General features: G+C 36.6%; 1 protein-coding gene across 4 annotated transcripts in view; it reads left to right on the top strand.

Moving 5' to 3' along the window:
- Positions 1-25123, top strand: part of EcR (Ecdysone receptor) — an 89225-nt gene that overhangs the window by 34481 nt on the left and 29621 nt on the right. For 2 of the 4 annotated variants that reach the window (XM_069041679.1, XM_069041676.1), the window contains exon 3: positions 22384-22925. In XM_069041679.1, the coding sequence (XP_068897780.1) occupies positions 22433-22925 (493 nt within the window). In that variant the 5' untranslated portion in view covers positions 22384-22432. Of the gene's footprint in view, positions 1-12872; positions 12979-13793; positions 14048-22383; positions 22926-25123 lie in introns of those variants that run through there. The other 2 variants (XM_069041678.1, XM_069041677.1) reach the window with 2 other exon arrangements.

Genomic DNA, 25123 nt, shown 5'->3' with positions numbered 1-25123 from the left:
ATGGAATATCTTTATTTTCTGAATACCTATAAGTTTCCGAAATGTTGATTTAATTATTCGGTAAGTACCTACTAATTCACAAAAAAAAAAACAGCAATTTGTGGCAATGCACTAGCCTAGCGAAATGTCACTTGTCATGTAATTGAGGTTATGTTCCCCATTTAAATCCACCTTTAACGAGATAAAAGGCCGACAACGAGCTTTTAAAGTTAAAGGGGGTTTTAAGGATTTAAAGACGCCTTTAATGAATATGAAACACAATTTTTAGTTAAAGGTGGTTTTAAATTTAAAACCGCTTTTAAAATACATTATGAAACCGGCCGTAAGAATAATATCTTAATATACGTATTGAATTTCGCATGAACGCTTGGATTTAGTGATCGTTAGTTTTACAGTTTTTTGTTTAAATTTTGTGTTCTGTCACGTTGTTATAACCGAACAAGGATTTTATTTCTGTCGACGCCGCTTTAATGTCAAAAGTTATCATTAGCAAATAAATTTAGAAAGCTTTATCTAAAAGGAAAAAAATGTCGTTAATGACATTTATGTTTATTTATTTTAGATACCTAGTTGAAATTATTTCTCTTGGGAGACTATGTCGAAACCAATAAGTCATGTTTTATTTGCAGTAGATAGTTCTTGATAAATACGAGTATGTATATAAATTGAAAGTAAGGATTTCATACACACGGATACATTGTCCTTAGATCTATATGTTTTTGATTTTATATAGTAAAACATTTTTCTATAGAACTCAGTTATGTAATCTGAAATTCTTTTAAATGAAACATACTCATTTAGAAATACAAAAGGTCTGTTTTAGAAGATTTTGACACTTTGAGTAAAAGTTCTAAAATTATAATAAATAAAAATAGTAACACAATGAGGGACATGGAATCCTGGGCAGTCTGCTATTGTCGTTTGAAAAAGTGTCAATGTAAATGCACCTTTACTGTCACTATGATTGATATTTTCAAAAAAACTGTCAAATTAACTTAAGCTTGATTATGAGTAGCTAAGTAAAACAAGTAAAACAACTAAGATGTCGAACTCACAATTGACGCTAAGATTTAATAATTAGATATTTGACTGTTGACATCTGATTTGACGGTTTCAACGGCTCGACATAGTTCGACACAATAAAATTATATAGAGCTTCACAATTCCACAAGAGTTACTCGTATATGTAGCACACCAAGCGTAGAGGAGTGCCACAAAAAGTCTTATAAAACGAGTGGAATACTATTTTTTCTATTTTTTATTTACATATTATATACAGGGTGATTCATATATATAGTTTTATACATATTTTAACCAGTGGCAGATTCCAATTTCAAAAGGCTCCTAACAATAAAATATTGAGTCACACATCAAAAAATGGCAAAAATTACCATATCGGTCTTTTCGGTATTAGTAAATGCCATTCTTCGCTAATTTATTAATTATTTATTCCACTTTACGTCCAATGTATAACAAATGTTATGAATGTCATAAAAGCAAACAATTTTTGGTATAGAAAAAATACATTGGTAAAGGTCGCTTTAGTTTCATTAACAATTCTTTCGAATCACCCCGGCATCGGCAGCGTAAAATGTTTTCATTTATCTGCGGTTCTTAAAAGGTGGTGGTGGTAGTGACAGTACACTCTTCAACATTCCTTATCTTCAACAATTGTAACGTTAGAACCTAGACATTTTTGTAAGAATGTCTAGGGGTCGGAATCTACTACCTGTTAAAGTTTGTATGATATTATGTATGTATATGAATCAGCCTGTATAGATACAGGGATTTTTAGGCTAGTTGGTACCACTAACATGACACAAATATTTGAAAGTCGAATTGAAATTGCAAATTTACTATCAATTTAAGGCAATAAAAAAATGTTATTTGCTTAGAATTATCGTTTGTTGTAATTTGAACTAATTAAATTAAATGTTTGAAAATATGATCGTATTACATTGCACTCCAAGATTTTGTCCCAAAATTTGTTTTGTTTTGTTTGAAGGTTTGTAGTACATATATCTAACAGTTCAAAGCAATTATTATTATCAGTCTCACAACGTAAAAAGTTGCATATCTAAAACAAAGGTGTTTCGACACCCATTTGGATTTCATAATATTGTTTATTGTGACCGCAAAATAGATAAAATAATTTAGGAAATTTGAGTCAAGTTCCTTGTAGGTACAATCGTGGCCATCCAAAAGTGAAGGATAGCTTGCGAAAATTTCCATATTTTTCGTTAGATTAAATTAGGCTGTATTCATTGGCGTTCGTGCAGCCTGTTTTCTTGCCAACGCTCTTTGTAAGTCAGTTGTTCAGTGGTTGGTTAACTTTCCGGTTAAGTAACAGTGGCTAAAAGTTAACCAATATTTTAACCGAGATGCCGTTTTTCAGTATGTACCAAACATTTGGTTAGATAAATATTGGTTAAGTAAGCATTATTTTCGTGACATTGTAACATTGCTTCTGCGCATTAGATTTTCAGATTAAAAATTTGAAATTCGAGGCGTAAATATCCAACCTAATACAAATTGGTCTTGTCTGAAGCGTAGTTTTTCACCGTCACACACACGTTTCGAATTGGTCCACATTTCTTTTAACACTTTTACATCCCGATTAATGCCTTCTATTGTTTGTGGATTAAAGGAAAGAGTAATTTTTTCCCACATTTTTGCTTTCTCTTTATTGGTTACAGTCCCTGTTTTTTTTTGACTCGACAACTTTTTTGTTGGAGTCCACCAACATCACCAATAAATTTATTTCATTGGTAAAAAAAGTTTTTGGAACGACCACTCTTTTCCATTTTTTCACAATTAAACTCAAAAATAGGTAAATAAGCTAGAAATCTTCCAACTATGTATTTGCAAGAAACCACGTGTACGTGCAAACCACAACCACAGCTGATATGATTATGACAATTGACAATATGTACTGCGCAAACGCCACCGGTACAATTGACAATACTGCGCAAACGCCACCGGTTAACCGAGCCATCTTCGGTCGTTTAAAATTTTGTTTAACTTAATCACGGTTAAGGGACGAAAATTGACTGTAAAACCTGTAACCAAGAAATTGGTTGGTAACCAAAAAATTAAAATAAGTAAGGATGTCCTACGTATGTGAATCTATCTTTGTTGAAATCTTTTTTTTTAACAAATGAATTTATTGTGGATTGCGATGGCCAAAATCAGAGTCCACCCTTGATGGTGGTAATTTTCCCGTTGATTGTAATAACGGGGCCTGTCATTAATTATACTGCCAACCGGAGCACACAAAGAGAAGTAATTTGAAGTAAACAATTCTGATCGTATTATTTATGACTGTTTTAAATAAACATACGGTTCGATAATTAAAATCAATAGTACGAGGGTCACTGATATTCGACTGAAGAGGAAAGTACATATTATGTTTATTTACAACCATAATTATCACTTCTATGAGAAACATTGAGTTTTGCTGATTTTTTTCTCCCTCTCCTAACAACCTTGGGAACTTCACCACGCGATTCATCGTTTCCATCACAGGACGATAAAACAAATTGTAATTAACATCGTTTACCTGATAGGTAAATATGTACAGCAATTCCCCAAGGGCGTCGCTTGGAAAAGTATGCAGTTGATGTGGTTTCGGTGGTCGTGTGGCTTTGGTCGTTGGCCCCGTGGCCCACATACCGAATTGATGCACGCACGTGGGACTCTGATTTCGTTTGATGCGGCCCAACCATTAAAAATTCGACAATCCCTTCAAATGCTCGATTAAGAACGGTGGACGTCCCCGACATGTGTTTACGCACAATTGAGTAATACAAATGGACAGAGATATGTTCACTTTCGATTGCCGATTTGTGCACTTGCACAACTCGCTTTGGGCCGCCAGTGAAAACGAGGACAGCATTTGACCCAGTAACAAGGACGCCGGCCTCTCATACATTTTTCTAACCTCTTTCTCCGACGAGAGAACCGAGACCTAGATGTGGCCCTTTTGCGAAGCCGCAGCTGACTGGACTTATTGAAATATCTCGGAGAAGCATTATTATAACTTAGACTTGACTACAACACACCAGCGGGATAAAAAAAAATGTGTGTGAATATCACAACGACCAAAAATTTGATCAAAAACAGGCTTTTCATGTTAAATCTTAAAGAAAAATCGACACTTTTCATATTAGGTTGAATTCGAAAAATTTTTCTACATCAATGGAACCCTAGTTGGTTTTAGAATCAAAGGTTAGGCACAATGGAACCCAAGTCATAATTGATGTGTTTTTTTCAGAAAGACATAAATGAAGTGTGATCGAAGGATGTATAGTCTGTCTCAATAATTCTAAATTTCCACCACCTGTTGAATTATGTTGGCAAAATAAAAATATTTCTAAATTGGGGATTGTTATAACGAAAGTTGGCAACATAATTATTTTATAAACACAACGTAATTTACTTGAGGCTAAAATGAACAATGCTCTATAATCTGTTTCAAAATCAAAAATCCACCACCTGCTGAATTATGTTGGCAGAAAAAAAGAAATCCCTAGAATAAGTTTCATTTTTTGGGTTGGCCCAACCTCCCGCCAAAATTTGACATTGAACTGTTGAGTTTATTTACGTAATACAAAATAATTATTATATGCAAAAAGGTGGCAGCTACCGTATCATAACTTTTGAGTGATGTAATAAAATGAGAATAAAAAACACGATGGATTACGACCTAAACAACTGTCAATAGTTTTCTTTCATAACCCCACTTTTTTCTGACACTTGCAAACACTAAAAACAAAAGTTGGCGACGTTGTCGGTTGTATTTTCGAGGTAGAATGCAGTGTTGGTGGATTTTTGATTTTGAAATAGATTATAGTAAAATGCGAGGTAAAATGTTTCGAAGAGATAAAAAGGTTGGCACCGTTTTTTTCCTTTATTGTAAAATCTTGAGTTGTAAAAACGAAAATTGACAGACTGAATGATAACCTCATAAATACAACCTGACATATTTTCCATCAAACAATGTTGCCGGTTGTATTTCTAACGTAGAATGCAGTGTTGGTGGAAATTTAGAACTGAGACAGACTATAGCAGCAATACTCGCTATGCGAGTGGTTTTGTATGTAGTATTGCGCGAATGTAAACTTTGCTATTTAGTATGTTAAGATTAAAACAATTCTAGTCCCAAAGTGCCACATTCTTCACTGATTCTTGCAAAAAAAAGTAGTATTACGTACTTACGGCTTGAGTCACATGTCACCTTTTGTTTGCGAAACTACTCTGCAGACGTTCGGACCGGGGGTTTCATTGATGTATCGTGCGTTCATTTAAATTTATCCTCAAAGTAGGCGTTGAAGAGTCGATTGTGAACGTACTATACGATTAAAGGATCACAGATCAGCTGTTTAAATCTACGTTTTTACACGAGTGGTGCGTTCTTACTCGACTCTCCAACGCCAACTTTGAGGATAAATTTAAATGAACGCACGATACATCAACCATTTTCCCATCTCCTTTATGAAGTTTTACTATAAAAATTACATGTATTTGAGGAATTTACTGGTAGTTCATTTTTTATTGGGGTAACGTCTACACCTGAGATTCTAACCCTCCACCACCCGGCGGCACGGCAATTTTGCCGGAATACATACACTATTACGGATATTACGACCAAGTAATAGTGCAGTGCTAATCTACACCTGAAATAATTATTATCCGTCCATTCAAAGTGTACATTTTACAAAATTGAGTGGTGTAAGTTGTGTTTTGGAAAGAAATATCACAAATGTCAGATGAAATCATGTGAACATTAAGTTGGAAAAATTTATACATAAAACGCAACAATATCTAACAAAAGCACGTAAATGTAAGTGCAGAAACGTCAATATCCGTGCGAACAAAGTTTAAAGGTGCTAACCATATAAGCAGAAAAAACTGGAAGATGATTCTGTCAATCTTACATTTAATGAGTGGATAGATAGGAATAAAGTTGACTTCAAACTACATATTAGTTATGTTTTTACAAATTTTACATGTTACATTGTGTGTCTAATGTGTGTTTCTTGAATGTGTTAATGTTACTGAAGTGTACAGTGCTTATCAAGAAGTTCGCACCATAGGGGAAAATGTTTTATTCATTGATTTAACAAAATTTTTACTACCGCCGCTGCTTGTCTAAACATTAAAAATGTGACTGACATAAGTTCTCACGTGACTTTCGGTATACGTCAAATTTGCCATTAAAACAAATTCTAAAGTAGTGTTTATGCTGAACATATCGAACCGAAACAAGTTGTAGGAAAAAATTGATGCTAATGAGATTTTATATCAACTTGTGAATTTTCAGAACAAAATTCTAAAAAAAAGAAACATGATGAAACTTTATATTAATAACATAATTACATAACATTTTTGTTTTATAATACAAAAATTTCCGATAATATTGCGGAATCTGGAAAAGTGCAAAATAGCAAAATTTCGAAATTGAATTTCAATTTGATTGAGCAGAAAATATAAACAAATCTGAGCTTTAACCTGCACTTGCAACAATTTTTATTCTAAGATCTATTTTGAACAACTTTTCGAGATGTACACATGCTTTCAAAACTTTCGCGTACACATTCAAAATCAAGTAACGATTTTGCAAAATTTTGGCAGTGTGAACGGGTAATTTTCAGATTAGGTTAAAGATGACATTGACAGCGTTTAAAAAAAAAATATGATCTTGTTCCCACCTCTTCTTTCTTGTAGAAGAGTCCTTTTATTTAGCCCATAATGAGTAGCAACCCTTCGTATGGACCTCTTCTAATTTGGAAAGCATCAAAACTTTATCTTGCTCTGTCAGTCGAGGCATTTTGACTTTTCAAAAGTCAAAAGTCATTAGCATTAAATTTCTATCATTTAAAGCAATTTTTCTCTACATACATATAACTTGTTGATTTAACAAACTTTTTCACTCACTCTTTCGTTTCATTTGATGATTATCCCATGAGCGAAGTGTCAAATTAGGGGCTAGAAAAATGTAAAAAAAAATATTCGATTAAAAAAAGATCAATATGTAAAAAAAAATATTTTTTCTATAATTGATTCAAAAAATTGAAATTCACGCATGGTTATCTGTGCCTGAAGTGGGTCATTTTCTGACGTGTATTTTTTTGCATTGTTAGTAAGATCGAAACTATAGAAACCATACAAAACAGTGTGTGAAATGCAATTTCACGCATACGACTATTTCCGTTTTTCATTTCACGCACTGTTTTTTATTAGTTACCTAGCAACATGGTCGCTGCATTGAAACTTCAGAGTTCCTTCAAAAATTTGAATTTTTGATTTCAATTTTTTGAATCAATTATAGAAAAAATATTGTTTATATTTCGTGCGCGAAGATGTTTTTGTGCATTCAAAGGCTTATACTGCCTCGACCTTCGTCTCGGCGTAAAAGACCTTTTCATGCACAAAAAACATTCTCTTCGCGCACTTAATATAAAAATAACTATTAGTTATATTGGTGATTAATTCCCGCGTACATCAAACGTGCAATCAAAAATGTTTATTGCTGATAAATCGTCTTGCTACTCTGTCATCTGTCAAAAACGATTAAAATTGCATGCTACTCCTGTCAGATTCTCAAATTGTTTTTAATAAATTGTGTTTTTAATAACTAGGTACATATTATAAATAGATAATTAACATAACGTTAATGTTTGTATTCTGGAAAACTAACACGACCTAATTTTTTATATCTGATAAATTTCCCAATTTTCACTTAAACATTTTTTCTTTAGACAATTTTACTCGTTGAATTTGGGAATTTTATTGAAATTGTCAAAGCAAGAAGTTTTCGTAAAATTGAAAAATTTAACCTTCGATTAAATTTATTACGTGGACTTCCATAACACCCGGTATAGTATATTTTTTCATTTTGTTTCTAAATTCCGAAAATTTCATTATACATATACATATATAACATCTGGATAATTTTTAGACGAAACTGATTTTTAATGAATTTTACCCACTTGCACTTCAATAACCATAATTTAATATGTACCTACTTCCGTTTGTGATTCTTTGTGCGTATGTTTAAAAGGAGGTCAGGTTCTGGCAATATTTTTTAACAAATCGTATGTATTTTTGCGTGTTTGTAATAAATATTTAAGTGAAATGTGTAAGTGCAATGTGCACCAACAATTTTTTTTTTAGACCAATATCATCTCAAATAGGTTTTTAAATAAAATCATGACTTTCAGTACAGATGTTTAATAAGTTTCAAACTTAAAAAACGAGGATTCTGCAAAAGCCAACACACGATGTTTAACAGCCACTCTGTGTATTTTCTTAATTCAGCCATATGTAAGAACTGCAGGATGTAGCGAGAAAGACTAATCGCCGATGTTAAAACTGACATTTATGAGACAGGTAAAGGGGAACTTCATACATTGTGCTCAAATTGTTTTTATTTAAAAAAAATCAAATGCCAGTTGTATTTCGCGTAAATTTTGCGGAATCAACGCCACTCTTCTGTTTAAAATGAATCGGGTCACCTATTTTTCACGACCGATAACTTTATTTCGGGGGCCCCGTAGGCGGATCAATGGGATTCGTTATTGTCGGTATTTTTAGGCACGTGTATAATCCCACAGAAACCGTATTGTCTTCGCATGCGTTATAGCCAATAACACGCCGAGTTTCACCCTTCGGCCTTGAACCCTATCGGACGCCTCACTAATGTCACCCCTCTTTTAATTAGATTTATATTTGAAACGTTCGCGCAATTAACTGTTTCGCTCGGGTAACGCAGAGGGGGGTTTTACCCAAGATTTCCTTTTGATATCGTTTATTTGGCCGTGTCAACAACGACTTTTTTAAAATGGAAACTGTTTTAATTAAACGAAAATTAATTTTTGTTCGGATGGAAAATGCCAGGTTACGGTAACAAGTCGGAAATTTAAATTGAGTTCCCGGTTATTTTTTTTCCCCGACGAAAATGATTTAATATCGCGCATTAATAGGACACGGTGACATTTAATCCGACGTGATCATTAAAAGTGTGACGTTATTCATCGGCAAACAGTCAGAGGTGTCAATTTGATTGCGGGATCAATTTGATCGATCTGGCCTTGGTCATTCGCCAAGGTGTGGGAGTTTAGTTAATATTAATTACCTGTACACTCACCTGCTGTGCTTCTATTCAACCCACGCTTATCAGAAGTCAGATTTAATATCAAATTGTTTTGTTGTCTTCGCACTTTCCACACTTGTGTTAGAGTCCTGTTTGGCTTATAATTCATTGACGTCGTTTCAAATCGCCCAAAAAAAAATACGGTTCCTTTGAAGAGTACGATTCCCTTTAATCACAAATTCTCGTCGAGCGACGGGACAAATATAGACTTGTTGTGTTTGATATTTATTAGGACAGGTCAACGTGATAACCCACATTACAATAAACAAACTGATAAGTCGGAGGAAATAAGACCAGCGCATACCACTACTAACATAATAAACGGATCTAATTAAAAATTTTGTCAGGAAATGTAATTTCACTCCGCCTGTCTGTTATCTCTTGCTTATTTATACACGTCTTGCTTGATTCAAGGGTTCGATCTGGTAAAAACAGTTTTAAACATCGTACATTTATTTATTATTTGAGTTAAATACAATATTTATCGGCGAAGTTCAAGTTAAACGACACAGATGGTGCACTGGCCTGAAAGTTGCTAAAAATAAAACGTTTTTGCATTCGAACGTCAATAATTGCATCGAGATAGGATTAAAAACAGGTTATATACCATAATGTTTCCGTCATGTTTTGGTTTGTTGGAGTACATCTTGGCAATGCTTTTTCATGTGTATCTTTAAAACTATGTACCACTTTTTATGTACATAGAAGGTTGCAGTTTGGTAAAGATGAGACGTCACGCTTTAGGTGTTTTGAGTTTTTATTATACAAAACAAACCCCTTGCAGATATTACTTTGCTCCAGTTCGAGTGAACAAAGGGCAATAACGAACCGGTCGATACTGAAATGTTAAAGTGCAGGATTTGAAATTTATCCTCGTATAGAAACGAACCGTTTGGTATGGTAATTTTGATGGGTTTTAATGGATTCAGAAATTAAAGTTGTTCTGAACGATTTATTTCAACATTCATGATGAAGAGAACTCTTCAAGAAACCTTTGGAACAAATCCTTTTACGATTGGTGACGTTTGTTTTTTGTACGGTTTCCCTTGTGGATAAGTCAGATTTGTTACTACGTACAGTGGAAAAAAATACAGGTTCATTCGGTGATGCATCGATGTTACAGACAAAGTCAAGAACGGTCCTTGTAACCTCGTTATAGCATGCATCTGGAATGTGTGTAAGTGCAGCTAATTTATAAATAGCTCGGTCGCATTCAGGAACGGGCGTCCTGCCAGGACTCTGCTCTCTAGGGTTTCATCGACCCTCCTGAGGGTCTCGTTCCCACGATTTCCTTCAATCGAAGCCATCCTATTTTTGTATCGCTCATCTTCGAAGTTGTTGGCATAGGTCGGTATAGTGCAACTCTTGTCATTCGACTCCGCCTGTTAATCATCCCGGCGTAAACAAAACGATCGTACAGCGCCAACTGTGGCGTAAATTATGGGTGGGCAGTTGGGAGGTCCGTCTAAATCTGGAAAGCGTGCGCTACAGAGAAAAAAAGGCGTCCCGACGCTCTGATTTATTTATACGGCTAACCCACATATTCCTTTGTGGTTTGTAAATGCAGAGGGTCCGTAAAAAATGCACGAAACTTGTCGGAAATATTTTTTTAAGAGCTCCAACGACGCAGAGAGAAACATCGGTGTCCTGGTGGTGGCCTGAGGGACGCCCGCTCGGATGGATAATGAATTGTTTCAGCGCCGGGCGATCATCCATCAATGTTTTCCAATTTATGTTACATGTAAATCATATTATTATATGGTAATGAGGCTTTCTTGTGTCTACTCATCAATCGTTTCGACTGTACGTACAAGAAATCTATCAGTAATTGACAAGTGCACATGCAGGAACATGGATGGAGTGTCGACTGCGATGGTGTTCCTCTTCCTCATTTCAAGTTGCTTGACCTTTGCAAATTATAAAATCTGAACCGCGTTTCGAAATCACGTAAAAATGGAATACATAAAAATACATAAAAATTTTTCCCTGGCCAGATCGAAAAACAAGATACAAAACGAAACCGTATCATCTAATATAAATTGCCTTGCTTCCAACTTTTCCACGTCGTTCCTACTTTTATGTCACACCAACATCTTTGAAACGTTAGCGGACGTAATTCCGTCTTCGACGTCGACATTTTCGTCGTCTGCGCTTTATCAAAACCGACCCGACTCCCTCCTATCTTATCTGTGGGAATGCATCCGGCAGTGTCTCCCCTCGACCGACATCCCACAGTGTATAAACAGGCGCATCTTGCAACAACATTTTCTTTCGAAACTTCAACGTGGCTGTAATTATTTATATCGGTCGAATTTTTCTCTGCTGCAAATGCATCAATCAGTGCACTTTGTGTCTAAGAAATTTGTTTGCGTCAAGAGTGTTTTTTATTTCCGAAAACGCCCTTGCATCCATCCGGCCGATCCTGTTTCATGGAGTTTGGATTGTAGTCGTTATGAACTAGATGATAAGGTCTTCGGCGCGGTGCATTTTTATGAAGCGCATCAGCATAGAAAGAGGCAAATCGTGTTAAGTGCCTCCGTGTGTTTGCTCGTCGTTTCAATGAATTTACAATGTTGTCTTTGTGCCGAGCCCCCTTCGGCATTGTTGATCTATTTTATTAGGAAGCTTGGCTTTTATTAGTTCCAGAAGCAACAAAACTTGCGTGGTTTATGTTAGAAAAAGTGTTTACTTTTTATTTTATTTGAACAGTATTAACATATCAATAGAAAAAACTGGATTATGTGAATTCTGTTCAGTGGCACTCGGACAATTCCTTACGACGTATTTCTGCCCACTTGGCTTTGTTTGCTGGAGAATTTGCTAAAACAAAATAGTCTGGAGTAAGTTATCAAATTCACAAATGCATACCCGTGCATTACAAAAAAATTAATAAATTAAAAAAATCAGCAACAGATAAATTACTTACAAAGGCGTGATAGGTACATAAAAACTGGAACAGACAAAAGACATCCAACTGGGTAATATCTCCATACCCAGTTGTTTTCAAAATAAAATTTGAAAGGAAATTGGGCGATTTTTGCAGCCCACGTGTAGGGATACTTCATTGGTCTGCTAGGCTTGATCCATGTATTTGCTTGTTTGGGGGCGTCTGCTGTTTTAAATCTTGCGAACATTCTATTCCTTGAAAAATCAAGCGACAATGTATCTTCAAGGGATTTTCGAACACTTACTTTTATGATCGGATCGATGCAAATTAGGAAAGTTACACACCGTACAAATGTCAATAAATTGTATTAAAACAGGCGGTAAATTAACAACATAACCTAGTTACTGCCGACAGAGTAGACTCGATTTTATTTATGTTCTCCTGGCACTGACAATTAGTTGCGAAGAATCTTTTGTGAAATATTTTAAACAACACTTTGTATTGATTGACTGAAGAAATATAACTTTCTTGAGATTGCTGCTAAAACACCAACGTGAAAATGTCAACCACAGACAACAGACAACGCACAACGAAACCGGTCGAGCAGTTCGCAGTTGTACCAACCAATTCATAACCAAAAAAAAATCCAAAAATCGGGTACGACCATTCTACGACGCCGTTGAAAAATGTAAAATTATGTCATGTATTATACATGCATCAGCTTCGGAGGTGAAAATAGATTTGGGATATTATTTTTTTTAGGATCAACTCGCTTAACCGCGATCATTTAGATATGCGACGAGTTGCACCACCGTTGCCACTGTTCAAGTCGCATGTTTTTTTAACCTAAAAAATGTTCGTGATTGATTTTTAGTAAATTTCACTATTTAAATAGGTACTGTGGGGAGGAAAGTTTATTACTCTTGAAGATTCCGAGGTGAGCAACAGATTTATCATTAATCATCGCATTACAGAATCATTAAGAAGTAGAGAAATATGAGTTTTTTGAATGTATTTTTTTAAAGTTGTACATTGACAGTTGTCGGAAAAGTTGTGCGGGGCGAGTTGGCTTCACTGTAACAAACTTGAACGTTGGCGGTAATTATTTTAGACGTGTTCTGTTGCAATCGATCGTTCCGTCGTCCTGCAACAAGCCAGCAGCACACCGAACGTTCGAGTTCGACCCAGTAATAAATATGTATCCAGGCGAGAGCGATAGTTTCCAATAAAGCGAACGGATTAGAGAGAGATAATGCATGGCACAGTGCAGGCCCCGTTTATTTACACTAACCTTGGATTGATGCATTGCCCTGCATAGTCGTGTTTACTTCAGTCTGGCTGCAAAATACATTTACACATGGATAACGTCTACAAATAAATATAGGCAAGCGCGAACGTTCGAGACTTCTTCGCGAACTCGAAAACAAAGACACAAAAGAGAGACACGACGTCCGTTTCGATAATCAGGGTTCGATGTTTTTTGGGAGATTTTCCCTTTGATAATTTGATTATGCCGGTAACTGTGCCTCTTAATTTGAACCATTCAAACAAGAGGAAATTGCCCTATCCTTCCTTCCTCCAATCGGGATTAATATTGGTGTTGCAATTAGGATGTTATTTAATATCGTCCGAGGACGCGCCTATCGGAATATCAAGGCGTTCCCTTCTGTGTACCTATCGTGGGTGTCCTTGAGACCATATGCACACACTTTCGAGGGCATATCTATTCGGGTATGGATGCAACCGTCGGCAGTCGGAGTATCGTGTGAGTGCGTGCGTAACACAGTCGATGCAATTGAAACACCAACTACATCCAGTCTATGTTGTCGGTAATTGCACGACATATTTATGGTCGTGTTTTTATGTCGTCGGTCTCAATTGATGTTATTTATCTACGAGTGTGTTTGTGTTTGTATGTCGCGTTGGATGTGCATCGGATTACTTAAATGAATGAATCGTTTGTTTATATCCCATGATGATGATGTCCGATAACGCCACTCATTCTTGTAAGTAACAATTGGAACAACCACGTTTCAGACAGTCAGTGCAGCTTGAGAAGTCTACGTCTCTGTTCTAGTAGATCTTGTAGCTCTATTAGTGATTGGAACAACGAAATTTGAGTTTCTTGGTGATGGTTTTTTTTTCAAGAAACAATCAACATTATCACTTAATTTCATGTTGTCATTAGTTCTTCAGTCGTTTGGTGAAAAGTCAGTTGGGACGTTTATTGTTATTTACAACAGTGTTCCAAAATCTACATTACAAATTAGTTCGTAAAAGGAAAACAACATACATATTTTTTGAGACCGTCGGCGTCCATAAAAAATGTAACTGGATAGTTCCTCGTGTGTTAGTGTAAATTTACAATTTCATTCGTTTAGAAGTTTAAACCCAGTTGAGAGAGTAGAATATTCCAACGGGACGGTGACTCTATATGTAATTTTAATTCTCGTTTCTTAGCAATGACCGGGAATCTTTGACCTATGCAGCAGCCGCGGCAAATGCATAACTGCACCGCCGCTTTAGAGCCAAGGCCATCTTCATTTAGTAAAGTGGTTGCTGTTGCTACTGCGTTCAAAAAACACCGCGTCTAGCCGGTCTCGCCCCCTTAATCATTGCCACGGAACGCCGCCGAGTCCAACACGATGTTTCATCGACGAGGTTCTAAATAAACAATTTCAGTTGCAGCAACCGAGATTAGAAATGTCTGTTGACGGAGACCCAATGTATACAGTCGAAGAATAACAACCTCAAGCTGCGATTGTATTGACGTTTTTGTTTTGATCTTTTGTCTCGTCTGTTCTTTTGTAAGACGACGTGTCAAGTTCATGTCTGTGAATTTTGAACCGGATTTGTAATCGTGTCAAGACTGATTTTTAATGGCGATCGATTTGTCGAGCTTGTTATTTTTTACATTTTTTTTTTGTATTTAACCATTGTCATTTTTATTTTCTTGAATTCATTCGTGAAGTGAAGGGGAAAAGGTAGACGAGAATAAATTAAAAATTAGTTTATGATTTACTTGCCCTTTCGAAATGAGGACAATTTTGACTTCCATAAAATTTAAAATACGTACAAGAATTTATATCATTTATGATTTTAAAAATGTTGATCTCTAGAAATACGTTATTACGTCATTAAATAACACATTTAAGTTATTGCCTATAGTTGCATTAAATCACTTGCCATCCACCTTTGACGCCCACACCATGCGATGTAGCCTTAAGCCTTGCTCTTTGGTTTTAATGGTGATTATTTTTGAGAATATGAGTTTTAAGGTTAGCGTGAGAGTACAGGAGGCATTCGGTTTGCAGGTTAACTAATATTTAAAGTAACATGAAAATTGTATTCGGTTTTTTCTTTGTGGTGTTAAAGATGCAGGATCCGCGTGGGTTCCAGCGGCTTGGGCCAGAACGAAGGGAAAAGGTCTCGGTAATTTATTAATTTAGCCTCGGTGAAGAGCACAAGTCGGCCATCGTAATTAGTGTTAATGAAAGTTAAAAACGGACAAGGACGGCGTGTTGTGGTGGAGACAACCAGTCTAGAAATAGAGCAAAAAGCAGTCAATTAGTCGTGTTGAAGCGCGTGCGGTGCATCATAATGGTCCCGACACGATATCATAACTCTGGATACTTTTTTTTTGGAAATTAATACCCCCATGGGGGTACCCTTATGCAGCCGTTCCACGTCATCCACTTGACCGGATCGCAGCCGAGGCCTTGGTCTCGGCCGGCTGCTCCCAAACAATCGCCTCGTTATTGCCGATGCACTTCTCTGCCACCGATGCAATTTGCTCCTTCGACTCTTCGACGCATGGTCTGGTGCGTTCGGTTGAAAAAATCGTGAACGATTCGGTTGCCGAAATTCGTTCCACTGACTCAGTTTGCTGTTGCGTTATGTTACGGATGACGTAACCGAAACGCCTGTTTGGTAATTGTAGGAGTGCTCAAATGTGTGCCGCAACGATCCAGAGTGTTGAAGCCGCACAAACGCGAAACGTCCACAGATGACCTCCGACAGTTTGTTGCCGTAGGTCACGTCTGTAGTTGTGATCTCTCCCTCTGCACCCACCATGGTTCGACGCGCTACGGAACTTGACCATGGTGCGAAATGGCAAAGAACTTACAGGTGCCGTAAATCTGAAAGTCAGAATATCCTCGTTTTCATTCAGCAAACAACGAGTCAACTTTATTGTCAATAACTCCAACATAATAAAATGAAACTTGTCACAAAAGAATTATTTACGATGTTGTTGACGTTGCGGCACTACAATGGTAGGAAATCATGAAGAGTGTCGTGGAAGAAACGTCGATTCATGTGCACTTACGCCCACACATCCCTGGTCCGTAATGGGCGATGGCCACCCACCACCAAACCCTGGAAACAAAATCGAAAGAGACGCTCACAGAAGTGGGTCAGCCGTTCCAGAAAACCAGTTCAATAACGACGCAGAGAGCGAGAGTTTCTCAATTTTATCGCACACACCTAGTTTTCCATTAAAAGAACTTGGTGATGATGTGTTTCTCAACAACAGAAGCAATAGGATTGATTAATGCGAGGAATTGCATTCGTCAATAATCTCTCTTTGTAAGGGATGACCCATTTCACTGTGCGCATTCCAATAGGGGGTCGTCCTTGCAGTCGAGGTTATTGGTGCAGGGATGCAGTTGCAACGACTAGACATGCGTCGCAGCCTCGTAACCTCGAGGACGTCAGTTGTCGTGTATGTTTTAATTTCGATCCGAACGACCTCCAATAACCTGAAATAGCACAGAGTATCCTGATTGATGGAACGAGGAGAGAAAGAAGACTCTTACTCCCACCCCCACCTTCGTACGCCTCCGCATAGTTATCTGCCACCCCCTCGTTGCAGTCTCTGACCTGAATATTCTTATTGCAACGCGCCGTCGCGACGCCAAAACTGTTTCCCCTCTTTATATAGCAGCGCGCCGTTGCTTCTCTTTTGTTGTTATCGTGTTCTTTTTGTTTTCGACGGAACGTGGGTGGGTGGTTCGAGTTGCAGAAAGCCGACATTAACGTAATTGCTCCCATTTAATTTTAGAACGTTCAGTATCAGGGTCCTGATTATATCCACCCTGTCGTAAAACGAAAGCAACTCGCCCGGCCTACTTCCAGCAGTAAAACCTATTAATAAACTGAGAAAATATTCGAAATGAGGTCAGTTGTACCTTTTGATTGATTTCGGCGAGCTGATTCCACTATTCGAGTTTGTGCATAAAAATCATATCAACCACCGACGATCATCTGTGACGAGAAAGGAGGGTCGACCCCTCATTTCCAATTCCCCTCTCGAATTTTCTCTAGTCGAAAACTGGTACAGAAGTAACCCGGGAGATGGAAAACCTCGAATAGTTTTTGGCGTCTGTGAGTTTCGTGATGACTCCGGTATACCCCATTCAGAGCGTCGCAATATCGATCGAGGCGCCGACGCTTTGTACCGGATCCCTCTCACCCTTTCTATTGGGTGCAGCTGAATCAGCTCGGCGTGACCTCTGAACCCCGTTGAAGGCTACGACCTATATACGAGGTAGGGGCGGGGTTGATAAAGTCTTCCACCAAGACAAAAGCACTAACACCAAATGGATCGTGTTGTAACAGAAGAATAGAACGGTGTGAAATTACACCGTTTCTAAGTGTTTCGTCATTTTTTTTCCTCCTCAACGTCCATTATCGTCACTTGGGCGATATTTCCAATAGACGTGGATTCGCGTGGGAAACGGTTGTGTAAAACTGTGAAAATTCGGGCGAATTCCGCATTTTGTCTGGATATTTTTGCGATCTACTACAACTGCATAGTTACATAATGATAATATTGTTGCAACGCTGCAAACTGGAGTAATCCGCTGCTGTAATAATCATGGGCGTCAATAATAGAACAACTGTTTGTTCAGTTGACATAAAAAAAATGTGGACAGTGCGCACTCTTGCGTAGGACAACTTTATAGATACTATTGTAGTGTCTGTTTTTCACGGGTTGGCATGGTAAACCGTAACAGATGGACAAATCGGTTTCATTTCGAAATGTTAGGTAATTTAATAAACAAATACAATTTTCTAAAAAAAGTCAGTTTAGTAACAACATTTATAAATTATAACACACAGTTTCGTCAGAAATCGCGATTCTTCTGAATTTTTAACACATTTATGTTACCTGCATATTTGGCTACATCATGAGATATGTAATTAAATTGGGAAATTTTTTAAGTAACACCGACATGCGGAAATTATACGTACGCACATCTTGCCATCAAGTCGTCAGAACTCTGATTTCACTATGTTGCCTCTTGCAATAGTGTATGTATTTTAAATACTGGGTGTTTGCGCGAAAACTTCTGATGACTGTATTTCTGGTGTCTTTAATATTACAAAATTGAAATTTTGGAATGTAAGTCAACCCCTGGGGGACATAATTTAGCGTGGTTGTCTTGTCATCACTCTAACCCCAGCCACCCCCCATCTGAATGATGGATTATGAAATAGGATATCCTTTTTAGTATATTTGCATAAAAAGAGTGATAGGTTGCGAAGGAACGTTTTTTGAAATATTTGAAGTTTTAAAAATTTAATGTTTTTTATCGATTAGATAAATCAAGTTTGCCTGGTTAGAATAATGTTAAGGGTAATGATAAAATGTTTATATAATTTTAATAAAATTAAGTGTTCAAAATGGATAATAGTCGAGTTCTGTTAGCGGCTGAAGAGACATTTGGTGGGGGAAACTTGCGCGGTCCAAATATCCAACCAATAGGCAATAGCAACCACTCTTATTTACTAATAATGGACCGGCTCGAAAAAAATGGCGTTGCTGCACATCCCTATCTAATGTCTCTTCACGAAGCGACTGGAGTCTACAGTCGATTTTTAAACTCATTTTGACATTTCGAAACTTTTATGATGTTAAACTTTTCTAATGGATATAAATATTCAGTTTTTCAAATTTCGGAGTCAGATATCTCAAAAACTTTCCTTGGTAATCTATCACTTTTTTGCACAGACTTACTAAAAAAGATGCTCTCATGATGCGTCGTTAAAAATGTATGGTGTCATTTTAAATCTGGAAGTAGGAGTGACTGGGAGCGGCTGGAAACGGAGTAATGATGTGACAACTATAGTAGTTTACTTCCCCCTATCTGCTGACTCATCCTGAAATTTCAAATTTACAATATTAAAGACATTATAAATAAACTCATCCAAACTTTTCGCGGGGACACCTGGTATTTTTGTATGGTCAAACTGAAAACGCTTGATGTCGTATACTCTTAGAAACTAGTAAAAACTAAAACTACATATTTTCCTTTTCGTGGAGTAAATTCTAGGTTAAATTACGCACAAATTAAAAAGAGATGAAAATATTCACTTATCTTAATTTTTTTCGCACTTTGTATTTATTGCATGATCCTTGACGTGCTGTATTTAACCAGTTTAAATTTGCGACTTTGTTTATCTAGTGATCTGTCGAAACAACCAAGATTATCATTGTTTTGATAATTTTTTTAATTTGTTATGTGTTTGTTTTAGATTTCGCTTTATCAAGTGTGCGTTTATTGACCTTTTATACGAATTAAATTATATTCTTCAATGAAACTGAAATCAGCTACCGTTCCAGTCACACAAAACATGTCTGCGCTTATTTGAGCGTCCGTGTATGTAATAATGCAGAAGTAGGAGTGATAACCCGCCTCGTCTGTGTCCCTTTCTCGATGGCAGGGGCGGCGGGTGTGCGTATGTTGTGTCTGCTGCTATCGATCCCGCCGCCGAAAACCGTCTGGTTGGGGGCGGCGGGTAGGTCCTATGGTCGGTTGCATCCATCGGCGCAGTGGTAGGGGAAAGCGACGGGTTTCGATACACTTTTTATGCGTCGGCGAGGATTTCACTTTCCCAGTTCCACGACCTTGTGTCCCGAGACATAGTCCTGATAGTGCACTGCTCTCGACGTCTAGACAACCCCCCTCCCCCCAGTCCAGAATTATTACCTGGAAATCGGCGGCGGCGGCGGCATCGTGCTATGTAATTATTGAATGATGTTTTAACCCGGTATGCTACCCATCATTAAAATGATAACTAAAGCGGAATGAGTAGATGCGCGGGGGCGGCTACGTGTCTAATCGACTTTATGACGGAAAATGGTCGTATTAGGAATGGTCAATGACAAAATTGGTCCGGCCGCGGGAAGAGGTGGTTCTTTCATGTTGGCCATAGCAATCAATTAAAATAATGGTGCTGCGAGCTAAGCAAACCGATTATTAACTGGATAGATGGAGTCGGCAGCACAACGCCTAGATAATCTGGGGAATGTAGCAACTCTCACTGGTTGACCCGTTAACATACTTCGACAGTAATTAATAACACTACGTGTGTGTGTGTGTGCCGCGCCGTTCTACGTTAATTAATTTGTTATGGTGTAAACCACATACACTTTTCATTTTTTTACTGAAGTTGTAGTTGTAGTATGAAAATTGTAAGCGCTTATTCTTAGGTATATGCAATAAAGTAGGTAAATGAGACCGAAATTTATTTTAAATAGTTTTATTTTTCATTTAATTTCTTTGCTCTGAATAATATTATTTAACGAGAAAAAAATTTACATTATGTATGAGTGTCTCATTACTTTCAGAACTACCCTTGTAAATTTTGATTCCGGTGCTTGGAACTTTGACATTGGTTTTAACTTTAATTGAAGTTATAATAATTCTTGCGTTTTTGTTTTTGTGTCCGTTTTAATATTTTTTATGTTTAATGCTTTTGATATTTCTTTTTTTAACGTGCAAATTATACATATCTGCCATATTCTTCCTCTTTACTTAAAAAAATACATACATAAAAATGTAAAAACGGTTTTTCCAAATTATCAGTCATATTACAATTATTTTTTGTATTGACCTACATGACCTTGACCGCTATCTTGTTGAAAAAATGATAAGATATTGATTTGAATGAACATTGACACCGCTATTCTGTTTGTACACTAAAGGTGTGACTTATATTTTATTAATTTTTCAACAATTCTACGATATACGAGTACGATTGCACATTTTTTATACTGTTCGGAGAAAGCTTACATTTTCTGTATTTTTTTTAAAGAAAAGAAAATGTGGTTGAAATGTTTTCCACTTCCGCTTCTGCTTGAGTAGTTTAGAATTTTTTTATGCTTGCTCACAAATAATAATTTGTTGTATCAATGTTGCCTGAAACGTTTGAGCATGCAGTTTTAGAAATTGATGTTTTTAATTTTGTTTAAACATTTTTGTTCACATGTATAATTTCTGTGGAGTGTACCGGGTGATTCTCGACCCGATCTTGCCTCCCTATTTATCAATTTAAGATGACTTCCTATTTTTAAATATCTACATAGAACACATACATACATGTTTTGATATTTTTGGAAATTCTTTCATGTGGTTTTATCTTTTTTTTTTGTTATTGTATTTTATGAGAGATTATGGACAATACTTCCGTGAAAAAGCCAACGTAATTATATTTTAATGATCCTAATCCGCCTAATACTAGTCGTATAGGTATGTATAATTTTAAATGTTTCTATAATTTGGTTAATATGAACTGTAATTCGTAGTTTTAGTTTTGGTCTTCAAAGAATTGCATTAAAGACTAAGAAATGCATACAGGGTGGACCATCGTATGTATAGCATATTCTCAATATATGTATATGATATTTCTAATCATCCTAGAAATTTGAATTTTGCGGTCAATAATCTATACTGAGAGTACTACAACATGAATTTTTACCAGATAACTCATATAACCAATAATAATTATAACAACATTGTGACTACAAATTGGAACAAGTAAACACAAAATAAGTGTAGGTTAAAATACATAGTTTCAAAAAATACTTTACAACAATATAATTGTAATTTAACAGAGAAGAGTTCATGACACACCCACGCCTTTGTGACATAATCAATATACTGGGGACGAAAATTCGTTCACTTACTCATTTAGATTGTTTGAACATGATCCATTGATTTGTCGTCGCTGTGCGGAATTAATTTTTGGAATTAATGAGACAAACATTTGAATGTGATATAAAGGCAGGGTTTTAAAAGAAGCAGTCACTTTAGATTAAGGATGCTCCAAGGTTCCATTAATCGTGCTGGAACTAGTGAATTTCTCCCCTTTACTTCCACGCAACGCAATATAGAGAGTCAGTTTTTCATCCAGATTCAGGTCAATAGCTTTCCAAGACACCCTCAAGGGACTTGATAATATCACAGAGGGCAGCGAAAGGCACATCCTCCCTTAACAAGCAATCTATCCTCGGCTTTATTAGATACAAAACTGAGATCAATGTTTTTTGTTTTAGGTCGCGTTAGTATGTCTCGTTTGGATCCGCCCCCCGGTAATACCAGTTAATGACAGCCATATGTAGCAACAATTTGGGCAGCATGGACATCAAGCACGAGATTTACCGTGAAGATGACATGCTGCTTGTCAAACCGGAGCCCCAGCTGCATTCTCCCTGCGCCAGCAGCAGCAGCAACGGACTGGCCCCCGGGGCCACAATAACCACGAACCTCCTCTGTGCCAACACGAACAACGGCCTGGTGACGACGTTGGCCAGCAGTTCGTCGTTGAACGGCCTCACCAATAATGTACAAGTGGTGCCCAGCAATGGACTGTCTAGTGGACCGTTCAGTTCAATTGGTAGTGGTGTTAGTGCTAGCAAGAGGCAGCGAACCGACGACTGGCTGAGCTCTCCTAGCCCCGGCAACATGAGCGGTAACGTACCGCCGCTAACCCCGTCACCGGGACCCCCGTCCCACCCCTACACGGTCATCAGCAACGGGTATTCCTCACCCATGTCCTCCGGCAGCTACGATCCCTACAGTCCTAACGGAAAAATCGGTGAGTGACATTTCAAAATTGACTCAAAAAAGAGCGTATTTTACATTAGCGTGATCACATATTGCAGACTGCAGAATTACAAGAATGCTCTTACAATTGCACGTCTTTTGCATTACAAGAATAGTGATGTTAATGTTAATATGTTAATACATAATGTTAATATTTTTAAAGGAATGTCTGAGCAAAATGGGCACACAAACAAAGAAAAATATTTTTTGTCATCAATTTAAAATTGCATTTTATCTTTGTACCTTGTAGATATTAACATCATTCCCAAAAAATGAACTGATATATCTCTTGCTATATCCGAAGAATTGACATTTTTTAAAACAATCTGTTCAGATGTACAATATGATAAACAAAAAAAAAAGATATCATGCGTTCAAATGAAAACCTGGACTGAGTAGCCGTTGAAAAAAAAAACCATGGGGAACAGTGGAAAGTTTGAATTTCCCACCGTTTGACACGAATTACATTTGTTTATGTTTAATCGGCACATAATTGAGATGTTTGTTTTTAGCGAAGGGTGCCCTTAGATATTTGCTTCGACAATAGAAATTATTAGTTATTTTATTTTTAATGTAAAACATTGCAAAGAAAGAAGAAAAAACAGAAAGATGTTTTGTTTATAAATTTTAGGTTAGCTGTCAACATGCTCTAATTATAACTGTAAGTTTACATTTTCCAACGCATTCCCAGCCTAGGATTTCATTTGAACGCCCGATATAAGGGGCTGTGGACAACAAAATTTCTGAAAACATACGTAGTACCTAACCTGTCAATTTTGACGTGACTTTTATGGCATAAAATGGTTTTAGCTTGAGAATACGAAGTATTCATAGTAGAATCCTATTTATTTTCGAAATGAGAAGGGAATAAATGGTGATTGAATACCATACACAACTGTCGTTTCTTGGAGTTTGGGCAAAACCTTTGTGATAGTAGGATTGAAGCTACGCCACACTCTTTCAGAAGTTTTGTTTTCCATATCCGCCCCTTACCTCATTTTTGTTGATCGTACTATTGGGTGATTCAAAATGATTGTGGCCAAGTATGGCAATTATGTACGAAAATTTATGTGACAACTGTGTGGATGAGGTAGAGTTGTCATTTGTATGACATTTCATAAGCGTGCATTTGATTTTTTTGATATCATTACACATTGATTTGACAGTTTTCAAAATTGCGCGACTATAAACTGTCAAAGAAATATCAAATCTACCCTACCCACACGGTTGCCACATAAATGTTCGTACATAGTTGCCATACTTGGCCACAATCATTTTGAATCACCCAATATGGCAAATATGTATAGTTTGTCTCAATTCTAAATTTCCACCACCTGTTGAATTATGTTGGCAAAACAACAATATTTCTAAATTTGGGGATTCTTATAACCAAAGTTGGCAATATAATTATTTTATGAACATGATTCGAAAACATTAAAATTAGTTCATAAGTTTATTTTGCTTTTAGAAATTGATTTTCTACCTAGTTACTTGCTGCATTGTAAAAAAAGGTGTTCGTTCTTTTCCTTTATTCTAAAATTTTGAGTTTTAATAACGGAAATTGACAGATAACCTAACAAATACAAATCTGACGCATTTTTCACCAACCAGTGTTGCCGGTTGTATTTCCAACGCAGAATGGTGGAAATTTAGAATTGAGACAGACTTTACGAAAATGTATGTGGCAACTATGTGGATGGGGTAGAGTTATCATTTCATATGCGTGCATTTGATTTTTTTTTTATACCATTGCACATTGACTTGACAATTTTCAAAATTGCGCGACTATAAACTGTCTAAGAAATGGTCAACTCTATCCTACCCACACAGTTGCCACATAAATTTTCGTACATAGTTGCCATATTTATCCACACCATTTTGAATCACCCAATATATTTTTTGTATTAGCTTTTCAACAAAAAGTATAACATTATTTTATTTTGTTTTTATTCATTTACAATTTATAAAAATAAACAAGAAAACACAAAATTTCCTTTTTTAATTGATTTCATGTTGGTGATATGTACTGGGTAAATTCAATTGATCTTTATCAAAAATTTGTTGCAATTAGGAGGGGTCCTAATGGTTTTCCAAAATTGTATGAAAATATGAAACACAATTCACTTTCGTTTGGTTGCGTTGAGTTAATTCAGAAGAAATAAATTTTAAGGGCTCCAAACAATAAAGAGT

The sequence above is a fragment of the Tenebrio molitor genome, chromosome 3 (genome assembly GCF_963966145.1).
Source record: "Tenebrio molitor chromosome 3, icTenMoli1.1, whole genome shotgun sequence".
Classification (NCBI taxonomy): domain Eukaryota; kingdom Metazoa; phylum Arthropoda; class Insecta; order Coleoptera; family Tenebrionidae; genus Tenebrio; species Tenebrio molitor.
Note: the sequence above shows the minus strand (reverse complement) of the source record. Positions and strands in the feature narration are given on the sequence as shown.